The 27318-nt window shown below is 39.3% G+C and overlaps 1 protein-coding gene and 1 long non-coding RNA gene across 34 annotated transcripts in view; one reads left to right on the forward strand and one right to left on the reverse strand.

Moving 5' to 3' along the window:
- LOC136101578 (uncharacterized) overlaps positions 1-18426 on the forward strand; it is a 48446-nt gene extending 30020 nt beyond the window's left edge. For 2 of the 3 annotated variants that reach the window (XR_011738790.1, XR_011738792.1), the window contains exons 2-5: positions 648-711; positions 1597-1711; positions 6078-6156; positions 8129-8551. This is a non-coding gene — a long non-coding RNA (uncharacterized lncRNA). Of the gene's footprint in view, positions 1-647; positions 712-1596; positions 1712-6077; positions 6157-8128; positions 8552-15553 lie in introns of those variants that run through there. The other variant, XR_011738791.1, reaches the window with a different exon arrangement.
- Positions 1-27318, reverse strand: part of TENM3 (teneurin transmembrane protein 3) — a 1336783-nt gene that overhangs the window by 25216 nt on the left and 1284249 nt on the right. For 27 of the 31 annotated variants that reach the window (XM_071807653.1, XM_071807652.1, XM_071807659.1 and 24 more), the window contains 7 exons: positions 20870-21137; positions 20178-20321; positions 16310-16559; positions 15866-15886; positions 11871-12103; positions 11162-11316; positions 9424-10298 (listed from right to left, as the gene is read on the reverse strand). In XM_071807653.1, the coding sequence (XP_071663754.1) occupies positions 9424-10298; positions 11162-11316; positions 11871-12103; positions 15866-15886; positions 16310-16559; positions 20178-20321; positions 20870-21137 (1946 nt within the window). The remainder of the gene's footprint in view (positions 1-9423; positions 10299-11161; positions 11317-11870; positions 12104-15865; positions 15887-16309; positions 16560-20177; positions 20322-20869; positions 21138-27318) is intronic. The other 4 variants (XM_071807663.1, XM_071807661.1, XM_071807678.1 and 1 more) reach the window with 1 other exon arrangement.

Raw genomic sequence — 27318 nt, forward strand, 5'->3', positions numbered from 1 at the left:
ATGGTGATTCAAAAAATACTGGTAGATTCAAGTTCTACAGTTGATTTAGAATAACGTTCCTTCAGAGCACAAGTGTGATACCTAGCCAAAGTAGGTTTAAGTGACAGACTCACCCCTCTTTGGTGAAAATTTGGTAGGACTTTGAACTGTGTGTGCCTTGTGGGCTCCCTAAAGAGCTAATCAGTCTGGCCTCACTGGGGCCATTTATTTCATGAGAACAGTAGCAACCTGATTACTATTGTAAGCTGAAATTAATTCAAGTTAATAAATGGTAAATTTAGAACTGTTTACTGACAGGCATTAGGCTTACGACTATGGAAATAGGGTCTTCTTTGGAAAGCAGGCTAACCACCCCAAGTGATTTCTCTCTGTGGTAGCAGAAGTGAGTGCTTCTCAGAGGTGTTGTGGCAGTGGCTCCTGCAAAGGAATGGGAGGAGGACAGATGGGAGGATCAATGCAATTTCTGTTCAGGAAACCCATAAATGAGAAAAGACAGGCAGACACAAGGTGTAGAAGAATTGGAAAAAATGAAAGATGTCCAGAACAACTGTGGAGCTGAGGGGAGGACAAGTAACATAATAATGACATTAAGGAAGACCCAATCTCTTGATGAAGCTTGAAAATAAGAACTGTGATTTTGACTACAGGATGCTGAAAATAGAGAGTGGTCTGGAGCTGCCCTTCACCCCACCACACCATGTCCCCAATGAGGTGAGTGTAAAGGAGAGCGAGCTGGCTTGGCTGTAGCCTCGCTGACTTCTGTTTGACGATTAACATGGGACAAAAATATTAACATGTCAATAATTGAAAAAAAAATGGTATTATTAAGTCCCTGATAAAGCCAGAAGTGAAACAGATGCTTTCAGGAGCCTGAGCAGAGCTGATTGGATTGACAGTGCGGGACATTTATGTCATTCACAGGAAATGCACTATTTTTTGCTGAACTACCCTTACTTCTAAGAGCTTTCCAAAACCACAGAGACATCACATGCTGATTTCCTTGACAGAAATCGAAGTGCTTCTTCGTCTCTCATATGTATACATATAAAATGTCATAATGTTAATATGTGTCTTCAGCATTGCTATTTTGATATCACCACCTATTCAATGGTTTCTAGGCTTTTATTACTTAGCCTAGTACTAAGGACAAGGAACAGTAAACATTCAAGAACCAAGAAATGGGTAGATGTCTACAGTCGAGATATACTACTGATATCAGAGCAATTAGAGAACACACTAAAGTTCTCTGAAAAAATTCACATTGATATCTAACGGTAGATATTGATGGATTATTTTTAACATGGCTACTTGGTTATTAAGCTGGATGAGTCTGAAACAGCAAGTGCGTGTGCTCTGCTGTCAGCACAAGTCTTACAAGACTAACATAACAGCACGTTGTATTATGACTATAAAATTTACTGTAAAGTTGAGTTACAACACCAGTTTAGAAAATTGTGAGATCAGCTTATAGCCATGCACAAAGTGAACAAGTCAGCTAGCTATTTTTCCCTACAAATTCTTTTGGAGTGAGGCGAATAGCTTGTTTGATTAGAGAGAGGAATTCTAATTGCTTTTTGGCCAACCTTGCCTCCACAGGTCTACATGAAACAGTGAGAGAGGTGTATGCCTACTAGAGTTTCAATTTGTGCCATGTTGAAAGGAGGAGAAGCACCACATCTTAACTAACAGAGAAGCAGCCAGTCCCAAAAATGTATGTATTGGGTATTGGACTGTGACAGGCAATGTGCGTAAAGAGGCACTTATGAAAGGGCTGGGTATCTCAAAAATATTCCCAAAAAGATAGTTTAGAGACAGTTAAGAATGAAGAGAGTATGTCTTTTGTTGCTTGAGTAACTGTAATATGGGAAGATTAAAGATACTGCACTTGTAAGTCATGACTTGCAATCAAGGGCTCTTGTGATGCCACGGAAGTCAATGCAAGAACATGAAAATCAGCCGAACAAAAATGTTTTAATAAGTATGGTTAACTACTTTATAGCCACCATATTTTAGACTGATGAAGCAAAAAGCAGCAGCAGTAAAAGCAGAAGGCGTATAAGGTTATTGATGGCAAAAGAATAGATATATCTAAAAAGCACTATGATACCAAGGCCATTCAGAGAATGCTGTTTAAAGGTGATTAAAAAATGCAGATTGCAATTCTGTACAAAGTTCCAGTATTTGGAAGAAAACAATCAAATTAGAATGAAAGCCCCAGAACTGCAAGAAAAAAATGAGTCATTTCTAGATATTCTTTCTACTGAAACGTAAATGTGATAAAAATATGAACACAAATAGAAACAGAAATGTTATATGAAAATAAAACCCCACAAATATTACAGGAAAATGTATGGAAATATTAATTACAAAAACCAAACTGTGAACATCTTAATATACAGTAAAAGTGGAAGTGAATGGACACTACTATTGGGGGATAATTTGTATCTGATCAGAATGGAATATTTGCTTATATCTAAATGTTTCAGCAGAAGTTCCATAGACTTCTTACAAGCCAAATCTCAGTATTTCTAAGTCAGACTCCACAAGCAATGCATTAAGATGAAGCAAGAGAAGAGCTGCAAAATATCATCTGTTTCCTGTTGCCAAATGCTGACAGTTACAGATGATGCGCCTGGTACGTGAAGAAACAAAACAAGTCCAGGCTAGAGGCAGTATCTTACTCTGCATCACAGTTTTAAGGAAACCATAGCACTGACTGCATCATTCATAAAAGCCTGATGTGTAAAGGGTGATACTCTGCAGCACACAGTGAAAATAGATTTTTACCTGCAATTCTTCCTAGTCTGTAAAATTATCTTAAGGATTTCACACTCTGCACGATTTCACCACCCTTCCAGAATGACTGGAAAGCTCATTAATTTAACTGTGGGAACAAAGTAAACTTGTAAGGGCTCTGCTTGCTAATGTCACTCTCTTTGATTGCTGTTGCATTCCTTCTGAGACAAGAATTGAGTGGGAGAGGGAGGAGGGGAAGGAGAAGACAAATGAGCTCAGGGCATTAAGTGCCCAGGGAAACATTGGATGAACTGTCAAGAGATACAAGAGGGGATATTGAGAAGAAATGCACTGCTGGGAAAGGAAAAGGCAGGGAAGTCAAACATGCCTCAGAGAAATGATGGGAGACATGGGAAGGAGCACGATACAAGGTAAGAAAGCAAGGAAACATAGTAGGAGGGCAAGGTCTGGAGAGCAAAGACAAGACATGGAAGAAAGGCAGCGAATTTGCAGGGAGGAGGAGGAGGCATCTTATTCTGGATCAGATCTCTGCCTGCTGATACTGCTCCTAAAAGGGGAGGAAGGCAAGAGGAGAGAAGGCAGGAAAATAAAAAGAAGCAGTGGCTACTGCAATTGATTCATCGCTAAGGGAGGAAAGTAATTCGAGTTTAACCAAAGGCGTTAGAGTAGGCCAAAGGAGGGCAGGTGCAGCCTGTGCCATCCAGGGGAGCTGTGAGATACAGCAACAGTTACCTCATCACAGAGGAGCCTGCAGAAGCACCTGGGCTGGGAAGACAGAGGGATGGATCCCAGACACCTGACACTGGGCTGACCATGATCCATCCTTGACTACCTCTCAGGACTTGGCAGCTCTCAGCACCCGAGTGCCGAGCACACTGCTGCGCACGCAGTCTGCAGCCTCAGCAGGTGCTGCCCAGACAGCTAAGGCCTGCTGCAGAGCAACCTCCACCAGTTCCAGGAGCAACCTGAGGAACACAAAGCAGCCAGAGGCTAGCAAGGCAGCAGGCCAGCGGTTCAACGATTGGACTTTCCTGTAACGTCTCTGCTGGAGTTCCACAAAGCAATCATGGAGCAAGCTGAGTGAGAGCAACGAGGTTGTGACAGCCCGAGCCCATACTCAGCTTCCAGCGGCTCCCAGGGAATGACTCGGGATAGTGAGATGATTCAGAAGAAGCGGGACTGAACAAGATGCTTGGGACCTTCTCAGAGGGCTGCCTTACACTTCTAGTCAGATTAAGTATCATGAGTAATAGCAGCTTTTCTCTTGAATAATTTGCCTTCTTGAGCATTGTCAAACTTGCAATTAATAGTGAGCTTTTTACCCATTTTCAGCTGAATTTAAAGCCTGGCTGTCATCTGCTGGCATGTCAGGGCTTTAACAGAGACCCAGAGTTGCAGGCTGGGTGAGGGTCTGGATTCCTACACAACTGAGTGATTGCACAGGGGCACTTAAAGGCTTTTTAGGAGTCAATGTCTGATACTTCAAAAACTAGGTCTAGAGGAAATGCTCTTTTGGCACATCTGGCTTAGCTCTCTGTACGTAAAAGCAGAATGGAAACCGCTGCAGAAAAATATGTCATAGGCTAGCTAGGAAATAGCACTTCCAAAATGCTAATATGCATACAATTAGTTCAACTGCTAAGACTTATCTGTTTAAGTGTTCACATTATGCATACATAATATGCAGTTACAGTTAATAGTTTCCAGCTCAGATATCTCACAATTTTATAACAACAGAATTTGATCAGGCTTATTACTCTTATACGTGGTTTAATATTATAATTTCATTATAAAACCTAATCTGGAAGACTTTTAGCTTCATATGGCTCCACTGTTTTTCTGTATGTGTGTATTCTCAATCCTTTCTGTGAATGCTCTGTTAATATCTTTTTTATTCAGCAAGTCTTTGAGACCTTTGATAACAGATAACAGTTACTATGAATTTTAGTAAAAGTACAGAGTACGCATTCGTGAAATATAAAGTGTCAAATTTGATCAGCAGACTATAACCCTTAACAAAATAGGAATTCAGAAATCCATTTCTCCATAAAGATATAAAAAAATGAAAGTCTGTAAACAAATACGGAAAAAATATTATATGGTATCCTAAATAATTCAAGTTATTACTTTCAATTTTAACTGTAGAATTTCATTGGAGAGGGACTTTTTACAAGGGCATGCAGTGATAGAACAAGGGGTAATGGCTTTAAACAGAAGGAGGGTAGATTTAGATTATATATAAGGAAGAAAAGCTTCACCACGAGGCTGGTGAGGCACTGGAACAGGCTGCCCAGAGAAGCTGTGGATGCCCCTTCCCTGGCAGTGTTCAAGGCCAGGTTGGACGGGGCTTTGAGCAACATGGTCTAGTGAAAGGTGTCCCTGCCCATGGCAGGGGGTGGGAACTATACGGTCTTTAAGGTCCCTTGCAACCCAAACCATTCTATCATTCTATGACTAAAAACAACAGAGAGTGTAAAAACAGTATTTCCGGTATGTCAGTCCTTCCCTTCTTCAGGCAAAGTGGAGACTAAACAAAATAAACTCTAGATTAATTAATGTCCAGACTAAATGAAAGGAAGTAAATTTCTTTTAGTTCTGATATTAGGGTGATTTAGACTGTGGCAAAAAGCCATGAAAAGAAACAAGTCCAAATGCTTAAATATGTGCTAGAGCAGCCATTGTAAATTTTTTGTATGCAATGTTTTTTAAAAGGTTTCCTCTTTTCAATGAAAAGTTGTTCTAAAAAAATTTTTTTAAAAAGGTATCATTTTCATAAATCTGCTCTCAAATGTCTGAGAACTCAACTGAAATTAACTTCTTTGTGTCCATGCTCCAGTTGTACAAACAGATCTGCACATGAGGATAGTTAAGCTGTTACTGAATTGGCTCCAAAGAGTGATCTTTTTAATGTTAGAAACACAGTATTTTTACTCCAGTGTAACTTCCGCCATTTAAACAGACGTGTCACAACCACAGGGTGAAAGAACCCAGCCAGACTCAGAGCTAGTAAAAAAAATGACATTTTTACTCCACTGGAGGTTTTAACAACAGGAAGAAAGTCTAAATTCACCATGGAATAGAAATTCTATCCCCTTCCCAAAATATTTTGAGAATCTGGATAATACAACAGAGTAAATGAAACAGATAAATAAACTCTGATATTAGAGAAAATGCATTCAGCAACGAAACTGAAATATTTTGCTATTACTAAAACAGAACAAACAAGTCAGAATGATTTCTTCTTCTGATTTCTTATTCATTGCCTAATGTTTGAGGGAAACCTTTCTGTTTTAACAAGACTTCATTTTTTTTTTTAACAGAAAACTCTTCAGTTGAAAACGTTTTAGGCCACACTACCTACAAACATGAATATGCAAAAGCTGAGAGAGAGGCGTACAGGTGCGTACTGTGTCACCCCCACACAAGCCCTTACATAATACATGGTTTCCATCTATTTTCCCAGTAGTAGTGAAAGTCTCTGGAAACCTGACCTAATCAGATTTAATGCTACAAAAATAATGAGCACCGTAAAGCAAAGTCACAATGACGTCTGCTGAGCCTAATATTAAAAAAATAGCAAAATAGTCATGTTTATATCTACCTTTTCTTCAAAAGGGAAATACACAGACACAAATTTGGTGCATGGGGATTTTATGTTGAAAAGAAGTAAGCAGCTATGATGCCTGATGGATGTTTTTAAGAATGCTGTTTTGGCAAGAAAAATAACACAGTTTTTTGTTTTGTTTTGTTTTTCACTTATTCCCTGTAGCTTTATATAATCAGTGCGTTTTTTTTTATTTTTGGTATTAACTTGTACAGAGCATCACAGAAAATATGTCTGGAAGGGACCTTGAGAGGTCATGTGGTCCAGCCCCTACACCCCAAGGCAGGATCTGCTCTTCCTGCGTTAGTCCTGAAAGATGTCTAATCTGTTCTTAAAGATAGCCTGTGAAGGGCAAGGGGTCACTATCGTAGTCTGTCTGCTCCAGGGCTCCAGAATCTTCACCGTGAAGTTTTTCCACATGTCTAATCTGAATCTTCCTTGTTGCAATTAAACAGATTACAGCTCCACCATAGCTACGGGGAAGAGATTAATATCTTTGTTTCTGCAAAAGCCTCATACACTTGCACATTCGGGGTGAGTGAAATTGCCTCGCTTTCTCCATAATTATTTCAGCTTGGCAATTCTAACGAGACATTGGTTGGAGGTAATTGTTTAAGAAGCGCATAAACAGCAGCTTGGAAATAATACTAATACTGAGGGGAACAGCCTGCCCTTTGGGTTCTCCATAAGCCAGCTGGACCTAACCTAACTTAGACCAGAAAGTCTGCATGAAAGCAGATCAGGTGTGAAAGATGGCAGTCTACAGGCTCAGAAAATAACAATGTACCTCATGACACGCAGTACCATAAATTCTCCCTATGATGAAAAATATAGACCTATCAACCACTTAATACTGAATATAATATCCGAGTTTTTCGATCATGCAGACACTGTTAAGATACATTCAGGAGGCAGCAGCTACTTGTGCAGTACACCACAGTAGGCTACACAAAAAATACAGGCAACATGGTGAGAAATTACTGCCCTGATTAAAACTCTAGGTCCTCAATTAGGCAGTAGGAATGCCAGCATGGTTTAAAGTGCCTGCTGTACCCAGCAGATGCCATGATTTCACTAAAGGACTTCACTATCCCCCAAATTGACCGCCTTGCCCAACTCGCCTGCTGGAAACAAGCAGTTGCGTGTGTCACAGTTAAACAGCACATTTGCTGTCTGTGGAAATGGATGACTGTTCCCGGCCTGTGTGAAGCTGTGCTGTGGTCTCTCAGCACGCAGAACAGGGCTAACTCATGAGAAGGAGGACACAAGCCCTCTCAGCCAGTTTCTCATTTCTCTGCAAATCCTCGCTGTGCTTCTGTGTCCTCTTGGCAGGACCTAAAAAGATACGCAGTGGATACACCACTGCACAATTAAATATTACAGACGTGCGCTAATGCTTTGGGAACATGCCCACTACCAAAGCCCTGCCAATTTACAGATTATTGTAAGAATACCTTAAAGCTGGCAGTAGCACCGTTCCACCTGCTGTCTTTGTTAGGGATCAGCATTTCTAGCTCTGTCTCCACTTCAGGACACAATATGCAGTGAGGCAGCGCCTGCTGCTCTCCCGTCTCTGATGGGCATGTGTGAAGGCTGGAGGGAGATACAGGTGCTCAGAGTCCTCCTGCACACTGCCTCAGCCAAATGTACACTGACAGAAATGTGAAGTTATCTCAGAACACAGATGTTTGGCTTTGCTGCCATTGCCTGACACTGGCACTTTATTTTCTTTATCATGTGTGTTGAATTGAAAGCTTTTTTTTTTAGGCCCTGACCTTGGCAGCAGTTGCTACTGCATTTCATCATAAAGATAAGAGAAAAGAGGACAACAAAGAAAAAAAAAGAAAAAGAAGAGGGACTTACTGGATTTTCATGATGCCCTTTGTAATCCTGAATACATCAGCTGAAGACCCTCTAATATTTTTTCTTATCATACTAACTCTATGTCTTCCACTCAGAGGCACATTTTTACCCAACTTTGGAATGTGTTTCATGCAATTTAAAAATACACATGTTTTTCCAGTTGACAGAGATGACTGCAAAAACATCTGTGTTAATTCTACATTGATCATTTTTTGAAATAAATTGCTCGTATTTTAAGCTGTATTTTTGTTAACGTGTTGTTTGGCATACCACTTTACAGTTCAGCTCATTTGGGGATGATGGCACCTATAAAACCCGTATGTGATCTCTCAGGTTCTACTGTTCTATCTATAAATTGTCATGACCTCCCTTAGTCAGTGTAATCGAGGATTCTGTAAAATGCTTTGCTAATCTGGCTGCCATGAACAGGCATTGATGACTTAATGATTGTAACGCAGTGTAAAGCAATTCACTGAAAGGTTTTTTTCTGAGGCTGGAAAAACTTACAAGTCCTACTGTTCCACCAGTACCCCCTCACTGTTGTGCTCGCACCTGTACATGACACATTCCTGGTGGTCTCTGTTTTCAGGCTATTCCTACAGGAATGACATTTCCCCCACAGCCCACATCTTTTTTCGCAGCAGCTTCTGCCCACGTCCACCTGCGTGAAAGCCTGCGTGTCATCCAGGACATCCTTCCTGCACATTGCCCACTCAGTGAAGCACAACTTTTTACAACTTAAAAAAAATACCCACCCAGCCTTTTTTTGGGTAGTAGACCATGGAGACATGCTTTTACTTAGGAAAAAAAAAGAAAAAAAATACTGAGCAGTGAAGACAAATTTCTTGTCAGTATTTGCTGCAGAACAATGTCAGTCTAATGAGCAAGTGGGTTTTTGATGCAAATCTACAAAATCGTGGTTGTTCGAGTTACAGCTTTCTTGACAAGACTGAAATGTTGTCTCACTATTGGTTTGTTATATAAAACTGAAATTAAAAATAACGAATTCAAAATTATTCAGACCCAATATGTTTAGAGTAAGTCAGACAGAGGAAGACAGCATGGGAAACAAAAAGTATCTTTCTGTGCTTTTTGTTGTCAAGGTCATCTTTAAAGTTACTTCATCAGTCTCCAGAAGTATTTCAAATGGCAACATGTAGCTCAAGGAAACTGTAAGCCATCTGACTTCATGTACTTACTCAAAAAAGGTGGTCCATCCAGTCTCGTCACTTTTAGTTGCCAGAAGTCCACTGTTGCCATGGTAAGTAAATAAGACAAGCTCCTGCCCTTGTGCAGTCATGCTTTTCAAACATCCATTAGTGCCTATCGTCAACCAAATGACTTGGTTATCAGGAGAGACCACTCTTACTGGCATCCGGTTGGGATCCCGTCTGATACGAAGAGTGTTCCCATTGCTGTCCGTGACCGCAGTAATATCATTGTCATTACTGTAGCTAAAGTTGTACAGGTAGTCTCCGGTGACCAAACTCACAGTGTACTGGTGAGTACCATTGACATCAAAGATATAAAGCTCTTGGTCAGTTGGAGAAGCAACTTCATAAAAGTTCATTGAATTCAAGAAGGGCTTGTTCTTTGACACAGCCCGTATCCTGATATTTCCCAGATCAGCAATATACAGGGTGCCATCTGGAGACACAGCTAAGGAGGAAGGGGCATTAAGTTTGGCATCCTTAGCATAACCATCTCCATTTTGGTAACAGTCACAGTTGACATCGTTTTTGCAATCGCACTCTGAGGGTATTCCAGCAACTAACGAGATCTCTCCATCAGTTGTGACCTGTCTTATCCTATTGATCTTTTTTTCATCAGTTTCTGTAATGTACAGAACCCCGCTGTAGGACACGGCGATGGCAGTGGCTGACTCCAGCGTGGTCTGCACCGCGTGCTTTCCCACCGTGTACTCCACTCCGGGCACCTGGCAGTGCATTGGTCTCCCCGCAGCTATGCGAACCTGGCGGTTTTCAGTGATCTGCAAAACCACGTTGTTGTCCAGAACATAAATGGAGTTATCCATTGGGTTGATAGCTAAATCTGTAGGCCATTCCAGACGAACCTTAACAAAGAGAAGAGGTTTTGAAACAGCTAACCCCCGCAGATTAAATGAATTCATTGACTTTCAGTTTTAGACACTGCTGTAAGGATATTTTTCATCTGCTGTAACCAATCACGACAAAAAGACTTGTATGACAATACGTACAGCAAACTAAAGCTTTTCAGGGAGACAAGGGGAACAATGTTCGAATATCTATTTTATTGGAAAAAAGCCAGTTGCATTGCAACTATAATATAGGTTGAATTTTCCCTCCAGTAAATACTATACTTTTCTGTATCACAAATGCATACATGAAAATAGAGAGATATCGAAGTGTAAATACATACTTTCAGGGCAGTACTCGTCTTTTACTCTAGTAATAGCAAAAAATAGCTTACTGCCTTCCAGATTACAAAACACTCTACTGTACTCCATTTTTAAATATCCCACTAGTGATGTCATGATGTCCCTTTTTACCTAAACAAGCTTCTTGAGACAAATAGAAAAACATGTTATTTTGTATATATCCTCTCATTCACTCTAGTAGGCTGTTAGTGATTCAGAAAACATCAACGTGCCGAGACCACTCTCACAGATCTGCCATTCTCCTAGTATTTACTACCAGACTTAATGTTTCCTGCTTATAGTTTTGCTGTTCTAAACTAAACTGGACTTTATGGGCAGAAAAATTGAATACAGCAGCATTAACAGCTAAGAGGACACACTGCGATTCACGCCCTTGGAACACGCTCCTTTCTCCCCAAAGCCTGCTGTTAAAATATCCATTACACAGTCCACCCAGTTTTACTTTAAGGGTCAAGAAAGCTACATTTGCTTTTCTAGCCTCAGCTCAGCTTTCCAAACGGGTGGCGGCTACAACGTACCTGGCTGATGTGCATGCTGGTATCACAGGTTAGAGGTCGGGCTGAGGTCAGGTCGTTGGAGCCAAGCAGAGTGGATATTATTCCGTTCTGATCCACTTTTCTGATCATGGTCCCATCAACAAAGTAGATTAACCCGTTCTTGTCAATTGCTATTCCTTTATTGAGGAGAACAGAAATTAGTTTCTTGTACTAGCAGTGAGTATCTTACCCACCAGTAAGGGTGTGAGTGGCACATTATCTAGTGGAAATTAAGGGCCGAATATATAGTCTTGGGCAGTAGGCAGTAAAACAGCTTATATACATATTTTGCCTCATAAACCAATGTGCAGTATGAAATCTACTCCTGTTGATCGCATTTGCTCTTAACTGATGAGTGTGCTGAGGTGGGTCGGGCTTTTAAATTAACCTGAAAAATGGGATAAGCGGGACCAAAAGCAACAGTGATTTCAAAGCTTCTCTGTTGCCTGCCAAATGCATAATCTAAATGAGCATTTAAAAATGCTCAATAACCATGAAAGCCAAATATTTCCTAAAAAAGTCAACCCGGGTAGCCTGTAGCTCTTTTTCTCACTGGTCTTTCCAGTTAAAAGAAATTACTCAAATCCACATTTCTGAGCCAACTAATGCGTTCAGTAATGAAACGTGATCACACTCCCGGCACTGAAATTTCTTATTAGTTTGAAAATTATGGAGAGAGAACTCCTTTTACCTTTAGGGCTCATGAGAGTTGCCTCCACGGCCTTGCCTCCATCACCACACCTTGCCTCATCAAATGGTAGGCACTGCTCCCCTGTTCCTGCTATTACCTCAGCATTTTTGGTCAGGTCTTTTGCACCTGTGAGCGACTTAGGGCGATAAATCCTGCGCGTGTTCGTGTCGGAAACGTACAAATCTCCTGTCACGGGGTCAGTTGCGAGGTAGTACCTGTGAGCTGGGTTGTTGCTGTAAAACGAATTATACATTGAATATGCTGTAATTAACGGCAGCTAACACTGGAACAAGAAGAAAAGCTTTCAATTCCTATGCAGTGTGTAGCAACACACCAACAGTTAAAACCAATGGTGATGCTCTAGAGGCAGGTAGCACAGGCCGTGGCCCCAAAGCCTGTCTCAGTTCTCGTCTCTCTGCTGTGTCACAGGCAGTCCAGTCTAGACTACTCGTCTTTCTGGGACAGAAGATCCATTTTGTCTGTGATGCTCTGAGGCCCGTCCTGTTCTCTGTCATTAGAGACAGCTCCTGTCTCTGTATTAGGCCAAATCAAAACCACAGAACACAGTGGAGTCTAAAAAATCCCAGGCTTTCTGGGAACCTTGATCCAGTTCCAAACTTTGCAGCAAGACCTCAGCCCTTGCTTACACTTTGTTGCTGTTATCATCCTATCTGTTTTATTATAATTTATATAAGGCTGCTGGGGTGCATGGTTTATATAATTCATAAACAGATAAGGGAGAGTTCATATTATTAGTTCACAGGCAAGAGATAAGACATCCTTCATGAGTATTTGTTTAATCCACTGCTTTCAAAGACGTGATACGCATGATTTAACACATTAGGAAATGTCATCTTTTCCACCAGAGCACCGAGCGGAGCTTTTCTGTTCTTCTTAACTCAGAGTCATATTTCAAATAACTGTACACATTGGCACAAAACCGCTAACTATGCCAACATAGTCTTTATTAGAGTGAAAATACATATTGCTAACCATTTTCCTGGAAATGTGTACTTTGCCTCTCCACTGGTGCCACATAATTGAGAATTCCTGTCTTTTCTCCCCTGCTGGTGTAAAAAACAGGCCGGGAGAGTAACTTTTGGGTTGGTATATTATGATGTAGAAACTTAACCCACCGCAGCTGGGATTTCTGACCTAATTTATGGCACAAAGAGCTGAATTAAGGTCATGTAAATACAGGAGGCAATTTCTGATGCTCTCCTCATGGACTGAAGCAGTGTGTCAGAACAGTCAGTCCCACTTCTGCTGTTTGCAAAAGCGCTGCTTAAACAGATCTACCAGTCTTGGTGATAGCCAAACATCTGTTCGCAGAATGCTGTACTTCACGTTTTGTAAATACATAACTGTGCTAATGTAACACATTTTTATGTATTGCCACTTGGAAAAAGCAACAAGAGACCAACAGGAACAACTTGTGAACAAATTATGTCTTTTAGCAGGGACAGATTTTTATAGCTATCCAATTACAAAAACACAGAAAAAATGTGTTGCATAAATGGGATTTTCTTTGGTTTTAAGACTTTCAACGTGTTGGTTCAGAATGAAGAAACCAAGTGAAGCAGACTAATGAAATCAAACACACAGTGATTAGCAGCTCTTAAAAAGCTCTGCTATAGAGCTGAGTCTTGTACAGCCTGTCTGAAAACAATTAAGTGCAGGCTTAAATTTGTCTGTTAGAAATCTATTATTGCCAATGTGCTAAATAGTTAAAGGTATTTTTGAAAACTTAATTTACACAGAGATCATTTAATGTGATCACTATGAAGTGTACAAATTATTTATACCTCCATAGACTGCAAATTAAATTATACCCATTTACATGATTACTTTGGTCTTTAAGAAACTTTGCAGACACTTCAAATACAATCACATTGCAAAATGTGAAACGTGCAATTAAATTTTATTTCATTGTAGTTTAAAATAAAGTCCTTTCTTATAATACTAAAATCTAAAGAACTTCAGCTCATCTGACATTGCCTCAGTCATATTTTTCAATTGTTGGAACAGTCATCAAATCAATAACTAAATAACTTACGCCTAATGCATCTTTTCTTTCTAAAAATGTCTTTTAAAGCGGTTCTTGTCATAAATACGAAAACATTTCTATGTTTTAATTAATTCCAACTAAAACAACAAAGCTCTTCTTATTTGGGATGCTTCTCATAGTAAGTATTGTATCTTCCTCAAACCAAAAAAATACAGCTGATAATTTAAGGATATTTTCTCATTTTAGTAAAAAAACAAAACCAAACTTGTTGCGTGCATAGATTATTATTGAATCAATATGAACTCTCCAATTGGTAACACTTAGATGTATAATGGTCCCTTTCAGAGTAATACAACAGGCTTAACTTCAGTGTTTCTTCTCAAGTGAAGGTGAAAAAGCTGAGGTAGCTTTAGCTGACAGGACAAATGCATTATAGTTCACAGGAGCAAAGCACAATTTGAGGAACTGAGTAACTGTTCAGTGAAAAAAATGTCTGTTTTCTAGCCAGAAAACATCTATGCACACTATGCAGATCTCAAAAATAGTACGGGGATAAGCAGCCAAGCAGCTAGAGAGCTGCACAGAGTTTATTCTATTTCATTCTAGCTTGAAATAATATTAAGCTTTTGCCTTCTACCAATAAAAACAAACACAAATACTAAAATCCACAGTCAGTGACTTCTTGATTCATGCAGCATCACCTAATCCCTGGCAGTAGCTCTGAAAAACATGTGGTTACATACCAACATGGGCTCCTCTAAAGACGAATTACTACAAATTACCTTGTTCCGGCTACACCAAATCATAGTAACTGTGCTTCAAATCTAAGTGCACACACGTGTGCAAATGCACATACACAGAGCCGTAATGATTTGTTTCCCATTGCTCTTATCTTTCTTACGTTGATCTTTTTAATTCTTCAGCTGTCAGATCATCTGCATTACTCTTCATGCACAGTTGGTTTTAAAAATACTCTTCCTGCTTCAGTCCCCCTTTTCCTCCCATTCACTCTGTGCATTCTAAACAAATGCCCTCAAAGCTGTTCTCACATTTTGCTAAACTTTTTTCCTAGCTCTCTACAGACTTGGGATGCCGCCATAGCCTACAAATGACCTCCCTGTCTTCAAAGTCCTTCTAAAAATTACTTCTTCCATGAATGCCTATCAGCATTAATCACCCACAGGCAGCGGTGTGTATAAAGACACCAGCTCAGCTTTGAGATTGAAAAAATGTTAGGTCACTTGTACTTGAGCAAATAAATTTGATCTGCACTGTCTCTCTAATTCAGAGTACAGGCTCCTTGAATCATGAAACCGTTTTGGTTGGAAAAGACCTTTAAGATCATTGAGTCGAACTGCTAACCTGACTCTGCCAAGTCCACCACTAAACCATGTCCCTACTTTTCTTTTCTTGCCCCTACTGCAGCGATGCCAGTCTTATGAATCCCGGTGTACTTTAAAATCTTAAGTCCCCGAGTTGTGTTATTAGGGGACAATTTCAACTTTCACTGTTAAGAGTTCACCTTTAAAGAAACAAACCTGTTAAATGTGAGCCTGAAAAGTCTCAGCATCAAAAGGCTAATGAAATGAACTCACTTGATACTTTTATGATTTTATTACTTACATGCCATTCTCATAATATTTGGGGTATCTGATTAATGAGTGAGCTTTTATAGGATCAGCAAAAGTGCTGCCAGAGAGAAACCGGAGTGACCAGAGACAAGGGGACAGCAAAGGAGGGCACACACAAGCATGAAAAGAAGCCTGACTGCGAACAGAGAGTGATGAGAAGAGAGGAACTCGTATCCGAAAGGACGACACAGCCTGACAGCTGACATAACTAAAACATATGAACTCATTATTTTTGAAAAATACTGCTCTTTCTAGTAATACATCTCAGAAATGACTTCTCCATTATAGGCATTCATTTGTTAAAAATGAAAAATGAACAGTTAGAAAAATATAAATCTTCCTTAAGGAATGCTTACCTATGTCTAAAATCTTTATTTCTTGGTGGGAGCAAGTAAAAAAGAACAGAAAAACACTGTTAGAAAAACATTCAGAAAAGATGTTAAAAGATGAAAAGAAGGCAACATTTACAGTTATCATTAGTGAAGCGGTGAATGATTGTCTTTTGTCCTCTCACATCAACTACGTACGTTAACTCTTAAAATCCACAGAATAATCACTTTGGGTAGATGAATTTCTCACAGTTCAGATAAGCATAGCTAAAATATCTTACCAGGGTAAAATTTTTTCACTTCAGTTTTAAACACTTTTTCAGAAATTTTAAAATATTTTGACTCAACTTTTTTTTGTTCCCAAAAGCATTGGGAAACTCTGACTCACACAATGTCAGAAATCTATTCCGTACTTCAGTTTGCAACAGTAATTCACAACCCCAAAAGTCCAAGATGAGAAAAACCCCATACCTTAGCTCTAGAACACTGGTGACATTTCCGGATGGGAATATCCGCCGAACGTAGTTGAAATCCCCCACGTAAAGGCTGCCATCTATCCCACAAGCTAAGGCAACCGGAGCCAATAATTTGTTGCCATCAGCTTGACCATTACAACTTGGACAGGAGATGCTGCGTCGTCTTCCGTTGCCCATAATGCTACTGACAACTGGGGGTTGCTGAGATATAAACTGATTTTCACCATTTCCTTTGTAGAGAATTCCTGGCAGATAATATGAAAAACACAAACGCAAAAAACCCAAACTTTCAATGTATGTACATAAAATACACAAGTGTTCCAAATAGTCTTTTAGTTGATTAATATCACTTAATGGACTTCATCACCAAGTAAGAGAACTTTGTTAAAACATCGTTATATTTACGTCCGACACATGAAGCATTATTTTGTCCACAAAAAGTAGTGGCAACACTAAATATACTAACATTTAATACCCAAACAATTTTTAAGTCATGCTTATTTTTAATTGTTAACAATTTTAAGTTATAATTCAAAATAAAAATTCTCATGTTGAAGGAAATGCAAGGTGTACTGAATGAACTCGTGTTCTTAAATTCTTACAGTTTTGAAACTCGCCAGAAATGATTGGAATTCTAACTGTGCTTATACTATAAAAAAAAGAAAAAATATGTATTTGCAAATTGTATTCCTAAAGTCCTAGTATAACTAATTATGAATGTGATGTCAACAGTAATCTAAAGTGGATTACTGCTGCAAATCGTAAATATTAATTAAAGAACTACTTCAAGAAGTTGGAGATTGCCTCAATTTCACATTATAAAAGACTCTATACTCAGCTCACAATAAAAATGTACCTCTGGCAACAAAGTCTGCCTCAATACCATGTCTGCAGTTATAGGCAGTTATTAAAAATGTCAAAACAACAAAAAAAATGTGGTGCCAGGCCAACCTGCCTCTTAAACTTAATTCTGCTTTGAGGCATGAAAGGAACAATAATTTCATGAAGACAAAGCAATGTGCCAGCAGTATTTTTCTTCCTTATAGCCTCCATAGGAAATCTGAGAAGAAAAATGCACGCTTTATGTTAAATCTTCGGTCTTAGGAAAAAAAGTGTGACTTCACAATGTTTTAAAATGTTGCCAGGTCCCTCGCTATTATTTCTCTCAATGAATCCACTGAGGTGTATTTTACAAATGGTCAGCCATTATGGGTATACTCGTAAGTCACAGTATGTCGTTCCACGGTATAATCCGTGTAAAGCCCATGTCACTTTGTACTTTACACTGATATGTGTTTTATTGATTGTGTGCCCAGAGTTTCAAAGGCAGCTTGGGGCTGAAGGATACATTTCTCTTTTGAGACGCTTAGAAGAAATTTAAGATGTATTCCTCCTTCTCTCCCCACTCACACAATGCACTCTTTATACTGGAAGATATGAGTAAAAATATTTTGGTTTCCTCTTTAAATGTTTTAGATGTCTTCACTACTTTTTAATGTTCTAAAATTTAGGAGATTATAAACGTAAAACCAATATACATGATAGAATCGGGAAGAATGAAAATGGTTTATGGAAACCTAACGGCAAGTAATCTAAATAAGTAATCTAAATCAAAAGAGGGAGAACGTATTTTTCATGAATAGTTAAAGCCAGAATGCATTAACAGTATACAAAATCCCCTCTCCTATGATTACATCATTTATGACAATCATGGCACCATAATTTTGCCTGAAATAGCTGAATTCTATAATTTTCATCAGAGGAATTCTACAAGTCAGCACAGTGCACTATTGCACCTGATTTATTCTGTCATTACCTTGAAAAATTGGTCCTTCACACTTCTCCTCTATTATCACAGACTAAAAGATGTACATTAGACTGTTTACTGCAGTAGCCCGGGATGTCCGTACAAACTCTGTCTACACTTTCTTCTGAATAAATTTCTCCAGCACATCCACCTTGTCATTACAACTCTCCACTTCATTTATTCAATTAGACACACGTCACTTTGAAAAGTCATTACTTGTCAAATATACTCTTGAACATAATTTAAAGCCACCATCTATTTGCCTTGTGAACAGAACCAATCTTATATATATATTTATAATTACAGCTTTTTACATTTTCAGATGGATTACATTACAATAATTTGCACAGGGTTTTTTTTTGACATTTTAAATTAGGTACAATGACACCTTTTCCCTTGATTTGATTACCTTGTTTTTCTACCCGTCAGAAGCAATACTTTAGGCGGTGACTAGCATTTCACGCAAAATAAGCTCATGTACTACCAGGAGACCTCAAAGGGACACCAGGTAGTGCAGAAGTGGTATTCTTCCTACTGAATTACTACTGGGCTGCTTCTTCGCATAAAAATCCAGTGTGACCATCTCCACCTTGAGCCATGCCGCTCTGCTTATTTCACCTTTCTTGCACATTGCCGACAAATTTTTCCAAATAGGCACTGTTCAGTGTTAAGCTGGGGTTTCCTCAGCATGGCACCCTCCACACAGCTGCTGCGTAGCACACTGGACAAATTTACATCGATGCCAGGGCAGAGTCCTTATAAATATGTACTGCTCCTCATCTTTTCACTGAAATTAAGGATGACCCTCTCACTAGTGACTGGACTCTGTCCTGAGAAACAGGGACACAAGTGGCCCCCACTGACTCAGGGCAACATTTGTCACACTCCGTGTGCTGAACTGACCCCAGCACGCTGGAAGTCCTGGTTTCGGCTGGGACAGAGTTCATTTTCTCTCCAGTAACTGGGATAGTGCGTCTTTTGGATTTAGTATGAGAAGAATGTTGATCATACATGGATGTTCTGGTTGTTGTTGGATGATCAAGGGCTTTTTGGCTTCCCATGCTCTACCAGGTGCACAAGAAGCTGGGAGGGAGCAAAGCCAGGACAGCTGACCCAAGCTGGCCAAAGGCTATTCTTTATATATGATGTCATGCTCAGCAGATAAACTGGAGTTGGCCAGGGGGGCAAATACCACTGCTCAGGAACAAATGGGCTGTTGGGTTGCAGGTGGTAAACAACTGCATTGTGCATCACTCATTTTGTACATATTATTTTCTCTTCCTTTGCTGTTCTATTAAACTGTTCTTATCTCAACCCGTGACCTTTCTATTATTTTTTTCTTCCCCTTTCCGATACTCTCTCCCTCTCACTTGGGAAGGCCTGAGTGGCTCTGTGGTCCTAGTTGCTGGCCAGGGTTAAATCACGTCACTGAGGAGAACTCACTTCAGGGAAGGATTTAAACAGGAGGAGAGTTTAGATGAGCGCTTATCCTCCACAAGAGACGGTTACCCATTTGCTAACTGCTCCCATGAGCAGCCGTGCTGGAGCTGGCGATATCATCACATGCAGGGGAACACCTCCTGTATTAATGGATTTAATATTGGGAGTAAAGAGTTCTCAGGCAGGAATATCTCCTACTGCTGTTTAATTTTCACGCATTGTGAAAACCGAAAGTGAAAACATCATTCAAGATACTGTTAACGTACAAACAGTTAATGCCAATAACAATGCTCACACCAAAAATTGCTATAGAATTCCTGTCTCCTCAGCATCACTCAATTTTTGAAAACAATTTCAACATTTTTAGGTTGGGGTTTTTTTTTTGGCATATCTAATACAGGGTGACACTGTTAGATGAAATTATTAATGCATATATATTTATAGGAGGAAGAGACATGACATGCACTGTAAAGCTCAAATAATTAATCATATGCAAAATGTTCCATAATTTCCTTTATTAAAATAACAAAGCAAACATTTGAAAAGTTAGAATGAGATACTTGAAATGCAGAGCAGTTCAGTACTAAAATTAGCAAGACAAAAATTAACTGCTTACCATTCTGAACATCCAGTACATGATGTTTATCCAATGTCCAGCTACCCATGTTGGAGGCATCCAGTTCATATCCCTGCAAAATGGCAGTCCGCTTTTCCCAAAGAGTTAGATCCAAGCAAGACTCATATTCATAACCTACAGACACTACAATAACAATACATTTCCTTGTTAAGTATAGGATCTTGTTCAGAAGAAGAGTTTAAGAACTCTGATTTCCTTAAACTACCTGTGTTCTTCTGCACTGTCAGACTACTGGAAAATCCCAGTGGCTTCCTTAGATGTATTGAAATACTAAACAGAGTTCCAAAACTCTTTAAAATCCATCTTGGGTTATTAAAATAATTTTAGTTAGTAAGTGGATTAGGAAGGTGGTCATTTGGTGAAGTATGTCAGAATGCTGTTGTGCTTTGAAGTACAAGGAGGGTGCAGACTAAATGCCACACAGTGCTATTAGGCTGAGGGCTACTTCATGGGGAAGAACTAGAAGTGAAAAATGACTGTGGTCTCTTTTTCCTTTTGAAGGAATTTATTTCTTATAATTCAAAGACTAATATTTTCTACAATATTTTAATATGCAGTGTTACTTCTCATCTTATTCTGCTCAACATTTTCTACTTAAAGGATACAGGTATTTGAGATATGTATTTTCAAGACAACAGTGAAAACGCAAGAAAATTCCATAACACACGTACCAACAGCTTCACATAATCCATAGACTCTCTGGTTGTATGCATCAGTTTTATCCCATATGAAAGTGTAAGCCAGATTTGGGGATGCAGGGAACCATTTTTGGAAAAGTCTTCCCACCACTGCCACCATAAGATGAACCTTCATTAAATTAAATGGTATAACAGACTGCGTCATAGTAATCTTCAGAACAGATTTATATCCTGCAGCTCGGGAGCTTAAGTATGATAACTTCAAATCGGTTCCTGGTATTGTTGTTTCTTCATGAAGTACCTATGCATCGGTAAGAAAAAAACACAGAATTTGAATGATTTTGACATTAAACAGAACAATGCAGCTCTCATAGAAGGAGGCCTGACATGATGCTGCATCTAAATCCAGTCTTCATTTGATAATGTAAAATAAATAACACCACTGTTTTTTTCTGAAAAGCAAAAACTAAATTCTTCATTATGTGCTGGAGGATTTTGAAGATCTCTCCTTTATTTTTATGGGGGGAAGGAAGCATACAGGAGAGGGAAAACATTCCCAACTGCTTTTTCCAAAAGCGGCAAAAAATCACCTTTCATCTAAGTGAAAATAGCCCCTTCTTGTGCTGCCACCCATGTCCCAGCTATGGACACATAATAAAGGCAGTAGAGCCGCTAAACACTGCAAAGCTTCAGATTTGGGTTGTGATATCTAATCACTCCTGCAAGAGCAGGAAGGACTTTTAGGTGGTTTATTATTTGCATTACCTGTGGATTGTAGATACTTTGAACTAGAGCATTCTTCCATTTATTTTGAAGACAGATAAGTAGGATGCCTCAGGGAAAGCTTTTCCATATTTCCTGATCAATATTCACTACTCAGACATCAGCCCACCACTTTCTCATTTCAGAGAGGTGCAATGATTCAATTTTATTTTTGAAAGGTTTCTCCCCTGCTCTACCTTGTCTTTTCCTCTGAGCTGAGGAGCTTTTGTGGGTGATGGATGGATGTGAAAGGTTCCTGCGTAACGTGGATGAAGATAGCCTGTACTGTCCTATACTTCAGTCAGGACGTAAACACTGACAGCAAGCACTTCAGGTGAACAGCTACCATGTATCCCAGCTTATTGGTGAAAAAAAAAAAAAAGAAAGAAATAAGTATCTAGACACATTTATAAAGATAATGTTTCTCTGGTGGGTAGAGAGGGCACAGAATGCAGAAACACAAGCCCAGGGCCTTGGTGGTGTAAAAAGAGCACTCTTGCGGAAACAAATTTGGAAAGCTTTCCTTTACTTTCCTGGCTCCTAGTCCTAAAGTCTGAAGACCAAACACTAATTAATATTAGTGGAAAGCAGACCTCAGGGAAAGCACTGTCACATATATTAGACTTGAGACTTCAGTGAGATCAAAAGGTGGCTACTAAATAAGTACTAAGTTAGCCCTCTATGCTTGAGAAATCCTTGGACGCTTCTAACAACTTCTCAACAACTGACTGTGCTGAATAGGGTCAAGTAATGTGGTTTATGCTCTTGCGGAGGGCAACAGGTGCTACACCATCCTCTATGTTAGCACTTTTGCTGGGATATAAAGAAAGATTTATATGGTAGTAATTATATCTAGTTCCCAATAACAGTACCAAAAGATCAGAAATAGTATTTTGAACTCATTGTCTGGCACAAATGGTTATTTACAGCTGATATATATGGGCATGCACCTCTTGTTCTCCAGTAAGTCTATAACAGAGCTGTAGGAAGTAAAAGAAGAACTGGAAGATACTAGACAAATTAAATTCAGATTTAAAAAGTCTTAATTCTTAGTCTTAGAATGTTTCTTTTTTATCCACCGAGAACTTGCCGTCACTGAGAAGAAATGACGAGCGGTACCATCACTTGGAAGAAGGCGATGGTGGAATCATTTCTGTTTGTAACTCTAGTCTGCTCTCCCTCAGTCCAACATATGCTCTGTGTCTAAGCCAGAGAACAAGCGAATCTTTTCTACACAAACAAATCCCCCTCTCTGTAGAGAAGTGATTGTGGACATACTCCTTTTCTAAGACTTTGAAGAAAAAACACAAACCACCTTGGAACAAAAGACAAATTCCTCAAGACATCAGCAGGACTCTCATATAGTGCACATGAAAACTAGTCTAACAGATGGAGGTCCCTGAAAGCAAGAGGAGAAAAAGAAATAATACGCTTGTAACAGGACACAATTTAACGGGCTTTGCTGGTCTCCCGTTATGACCATTGCTTCTTTTACAACTACGACTGTGGAAGAAGAGCGTTAAACACTTAGGTGGTCTTCCAAGTACTCTTGGCTGACACAACAGGCAATAAAGAGGACACCTTGAAGTTTCAATTTCCAAGAGACTCCACTGGGTATTTGGATTACTATCAAATTAGAAACTAAGACACTCACATAGTTCTCAGTGAGCTTTAAAACAAAAACCAAACCCCTATTATTAGTTTCTGCAGTAGCCTCAAACATCTGCTGGAAATCTGACTTATGACTTCCCTCTTTCCATAAAATATCCCCTGTAGTAACTTATTTTCTTGAGAACTTTAGAAATATAGAGGTAAGGTTATGCATCTCAATCTCTCTCCCAGAATCAAGCATTACAAAGAGAATTAAACAGTTTAATGTTTATCTGAGAAGTTAAATCATCAGACACAGCAGAGAGCATCCTATGGGAGCCACGACATCCCATCAATTGTAAAGCAATCAGGAAAGTCACTGGGTATAAAAGTCACATGGGGAATTGCCAACACAACCAAGCTGTCTGTGCTTTACCTTTTCCAGATAAAGTATCAAACTACCTTCAGAACGCTGAGACCCTAAGGGGACTGAGTTATAGCCCAGCTACCAAATTCTAACGGTCAACATTTTATTTATGGATGATCAAGCTTCTTGGAAGGACAGCTATGAAATATTTAACCTACAGGACTGAGATAAAGGTCATCTCGATTTTCACAAACACAGAATTTCTTGTCCTGAGAGTTCAAGCTGGTGACTGAATCACATAAATTGTGCAAGGCTCCTTGTCTCTTGCGGCCAGTGGCACTAATCCTGTCCGGGCTCTGGAATGCTTTCCTGCTCCAAAATACTAATATGATTCAGGTGACATGGTCTGATGGTATTAAGAACTCTGAGTAAGAAATTTAATTCAATTAGGGGGAAAAATGCTTGCTGTATTACCGTGATTTTTTTTTGGCACAATGAGCAACTTCAATAGAGGGTTTAAGAACAAATTTCACGAATGAATGCAAACTTTAGTCCTATGTCAGAAAAAGGTTCTTCGCCGAGAAGCAACAGCTGACCTGCTGCATTACAATGTAACATCATCCCAGTCTGAAAGGGGTAAAGATGGCTTTTTTAGACACAGGAAGATATTGGCAACTACCGCTATTACATGAATGTTGAGACCAAGGAGTACTAAAATCACACTTCTTTAAGTAGAAGCTGAAACTTCTTTCAAGATGGAAAAATCTCTTCCCTTTAAAAAAAGGTTTCCCCTAGAATTGAGGCTCTTAAACGAGCTTACAAAGAAATAACCTTGAGTTATCAATATAAAGCAAGAAGAAATAGAAAGGGGAAAAATGCACTGGAATATCCAGACATCCTGTTACAGTGCCCGTTTAAATCATGAAATAGGTTAATTTCTTTGCTGAAAATCTGGCCACACCGAAGTTACAAACAATCATTTTTATTAAGTCACTGAGGCCCACATTGCACCCTGACTACTTCTGGGTAAATAGATTTTGCCAACTTCTGTTGTATAGTAATGCCAGTAGGGAGAGAGAGTCAGGGCAGAGGGGAAAAAAAAAACAAGTGGGCAACCTTGAGCATATAATTTGAAAGAAAACTTTTCAGTCTTCCTTCTCCCACCCACTTGAGGTGACAGAAACAAGCAGCTCAGGACCTGCAGAAGGCGTCTTGCAAGTGTACGTAACAGCGGATAATAGAAGTTTAAGAGAAGAAAAGTCTCAAAAACTCAATTTCAGAGTTGCTTATTGTGACTCACATGTGGGTTTCTGCCAGACCACACTGCAATATGTGGGAAACACACTTATTATATTAGGAAAAAGACAGCAACAATATTACCTAACACATATAAGCAGCTCCAGCTTAACCTGTTCTCCCTCATCTGCATGGAGTTTGCTGTCTTGTTCCACACTGATTAATCTCAGGTAGTTAAGTCTACGCAGAGCATGCTAACTTGCAATTAAAAGTAGATAAAGTCATGCATAAGTAGCCCAAATTTAGTTAACGTTATTTATTACCATCCCTATTGAGTAATGATCTGCTGGGTCTGTGATCACCCCTTCACCCACTGCATTTGTTCTTTCCTCTTGCTTGCCTTCTTTTTTCAGTTTGCTGCTGCTGCTTTGGTATAGACCTTAATTCCTCCTCTGATCAATTTGGGATTCATAAGCCACCAAGTACACTCTTTTGGAAACATTATCTCCAAGGGCTGATGAAGCCCTTCAAGGCATGATGATTCCAGCAGCACATCATTTTCTCCTGTAGTACGTGACAGCGAGCGCTGTCGCACCATGCAAAGAGGGTGACTGAGTGAAGGAACATGGGCAACAGTGTCTTTCTCTGTGCCTTCATCCGGTCTCCCCCACTTTAAACTGGCATTGCACCTTTTTTATGAAGAGATCTACAGCAGTTTGTCCAGAGCTGCACAGACAGTTCTGAATGAAATCCAGTTCTGCCCATCTTTTATCAGAGTAATGAATTTTTGGGGAGACAGACTGCTGAGTATTATGCATTTCCCAGGGGAACCTGACCCTACAGGGGTATGTGCCAGGCACAGCTGTGCAGCTCCCACTTGCCAAATCAGGGGATTACGTGTGTGATGAGCAAATAATACAGAAGAAAATACTCCTTATTTTTTTTTCACCGTAACAGAACAGTTTTTTCATACATAATGACAGTACTACTTTTACCTTGTCATAAATGACCCATCAACACCAAGTGCTTAGGATCTGCTGAGAATATGATCTTTCCTTCTGGCTGGTTTTCCAGGGAAATCTACTTGATCCAACAGTCCTGCCTGTCAGACCACCCACCTCGCAACTTTTGAACCTGGTAGCCAATTTCAACCACATTTGAAATGACAGTAGAAATCTCTAAATTCAGTTCTTTTAGGGTTTCTAAAAAGAAGGATTCAGGTAGGGAAGAAGTTGCCAGGTTGTTATTCCTGTGAGACAACGGGTGACTGCAGTCCCTGGGGGAAGGACTGGATGTGGCAGATAGCTGGAATTATAGCAATGGGTGGGAATTAGTAGGAATCCAGACTTATTAGTCCCGCTGGTCATGAAAACTTGTTCACGGAGACGATACAAGTGCTTTTTGAAAATATGTATTTTTGTCATTGTTCTATTATTACTTTTTTCTTGATTTATACCCCATCTATCTAAGCCTTTTCTGTCACTTCAGAAACTGACTCTATCATCTGCTGCCAAAACAAGTAAATTAGAGCTGTTTTTCAGTGGACTGCATTTTGCAAATATTTCCTTTTAATTGACTTGCAATTATCAAAGGCACAGAAATGATAGTGAAGATAAAAGCAACAATTTTCTAGCACAGTCTAGATTTGTATGGGTGTTTAGTTGTAATTTCCTTACATCTTTTCTTTAAACCTGCTCTTACCGTCAACTGCTTAATGATTTTGCTCTTTTCTTAAGAGGTCTGCATGAAAACATTTGAATACATTTTCTAAGTGTCCCTTGAAGAGATAAGGACATTTCTTAGTGAATGGAAAAAAGAGTTCCCTACGTAATTATGGCATTGTGAAGGTGAAGGAAAGAAAAAGAGAGAGAAAGGAGAGAGAGAGAGAGAGAGAGGAAGAGGGATGCAGAAAGAGTACTGTTTCACTAGGAAAGGTTTTATCAGAAATCAATAATGAGAGAAATATTACTTCTTGAAATGCAACTTTGCTTTAAGAGTTAAGGGAGACTATATTAGTAATTAGTTATTTGAGGTAGAGGAATTATTAATACATTTACGTTAGAGAAAAGAAAAATCCAGTCACAGCTTTTTCTATTTAAAGCAAGGTTTTGATGTTGAGTCTTACTTTTGGTATTATAAGTTCTGAAGAAGTAGATTAGCACACATGCTCACTGGCTTGTAAGTCTGTCCACAGTGTTACAAGGAGTTCTTCTAGTTTATAAAAATCCGAGTGTCATGCTATTTATTAGGACTAAACAGATAAATTGAACTGTATGGGTCTTTCAGACATAGTGGAAAAACACCTCTCATGTTCAGTTTTGGAGATGTGCTTCTAACAAGAGGGCAGTCAGAATAGTCAGATGTACTACAGTGTGTCCATTTTGATGGGCCAGTGCTTGGTGGCTGAAGATATGCTGTAAATTAAATAATGTAAATAAATCTAAAACCAGACACTGGTGTACACCAAGCTTTCTTACCTTTTTTTTTTTTTTTTTCAGATGAAAGTTTTAAAATCATCCCATAGAAT

The sequence above is a fragment of the Patagioenas fasciata genome, chromosome 4 (genome assembly GCF_037038585.1).
Source record: "Patagioenas fasciata isolate bPatFas1 chromosome 4, bPatFas1.hap1, whole genome shotgun sequence".
NCBI lineage: Eukaryota > Metazoa > Chordata > Aves > Columbiformes > Columbidae > Patagioenas > Patagioenas fasciata.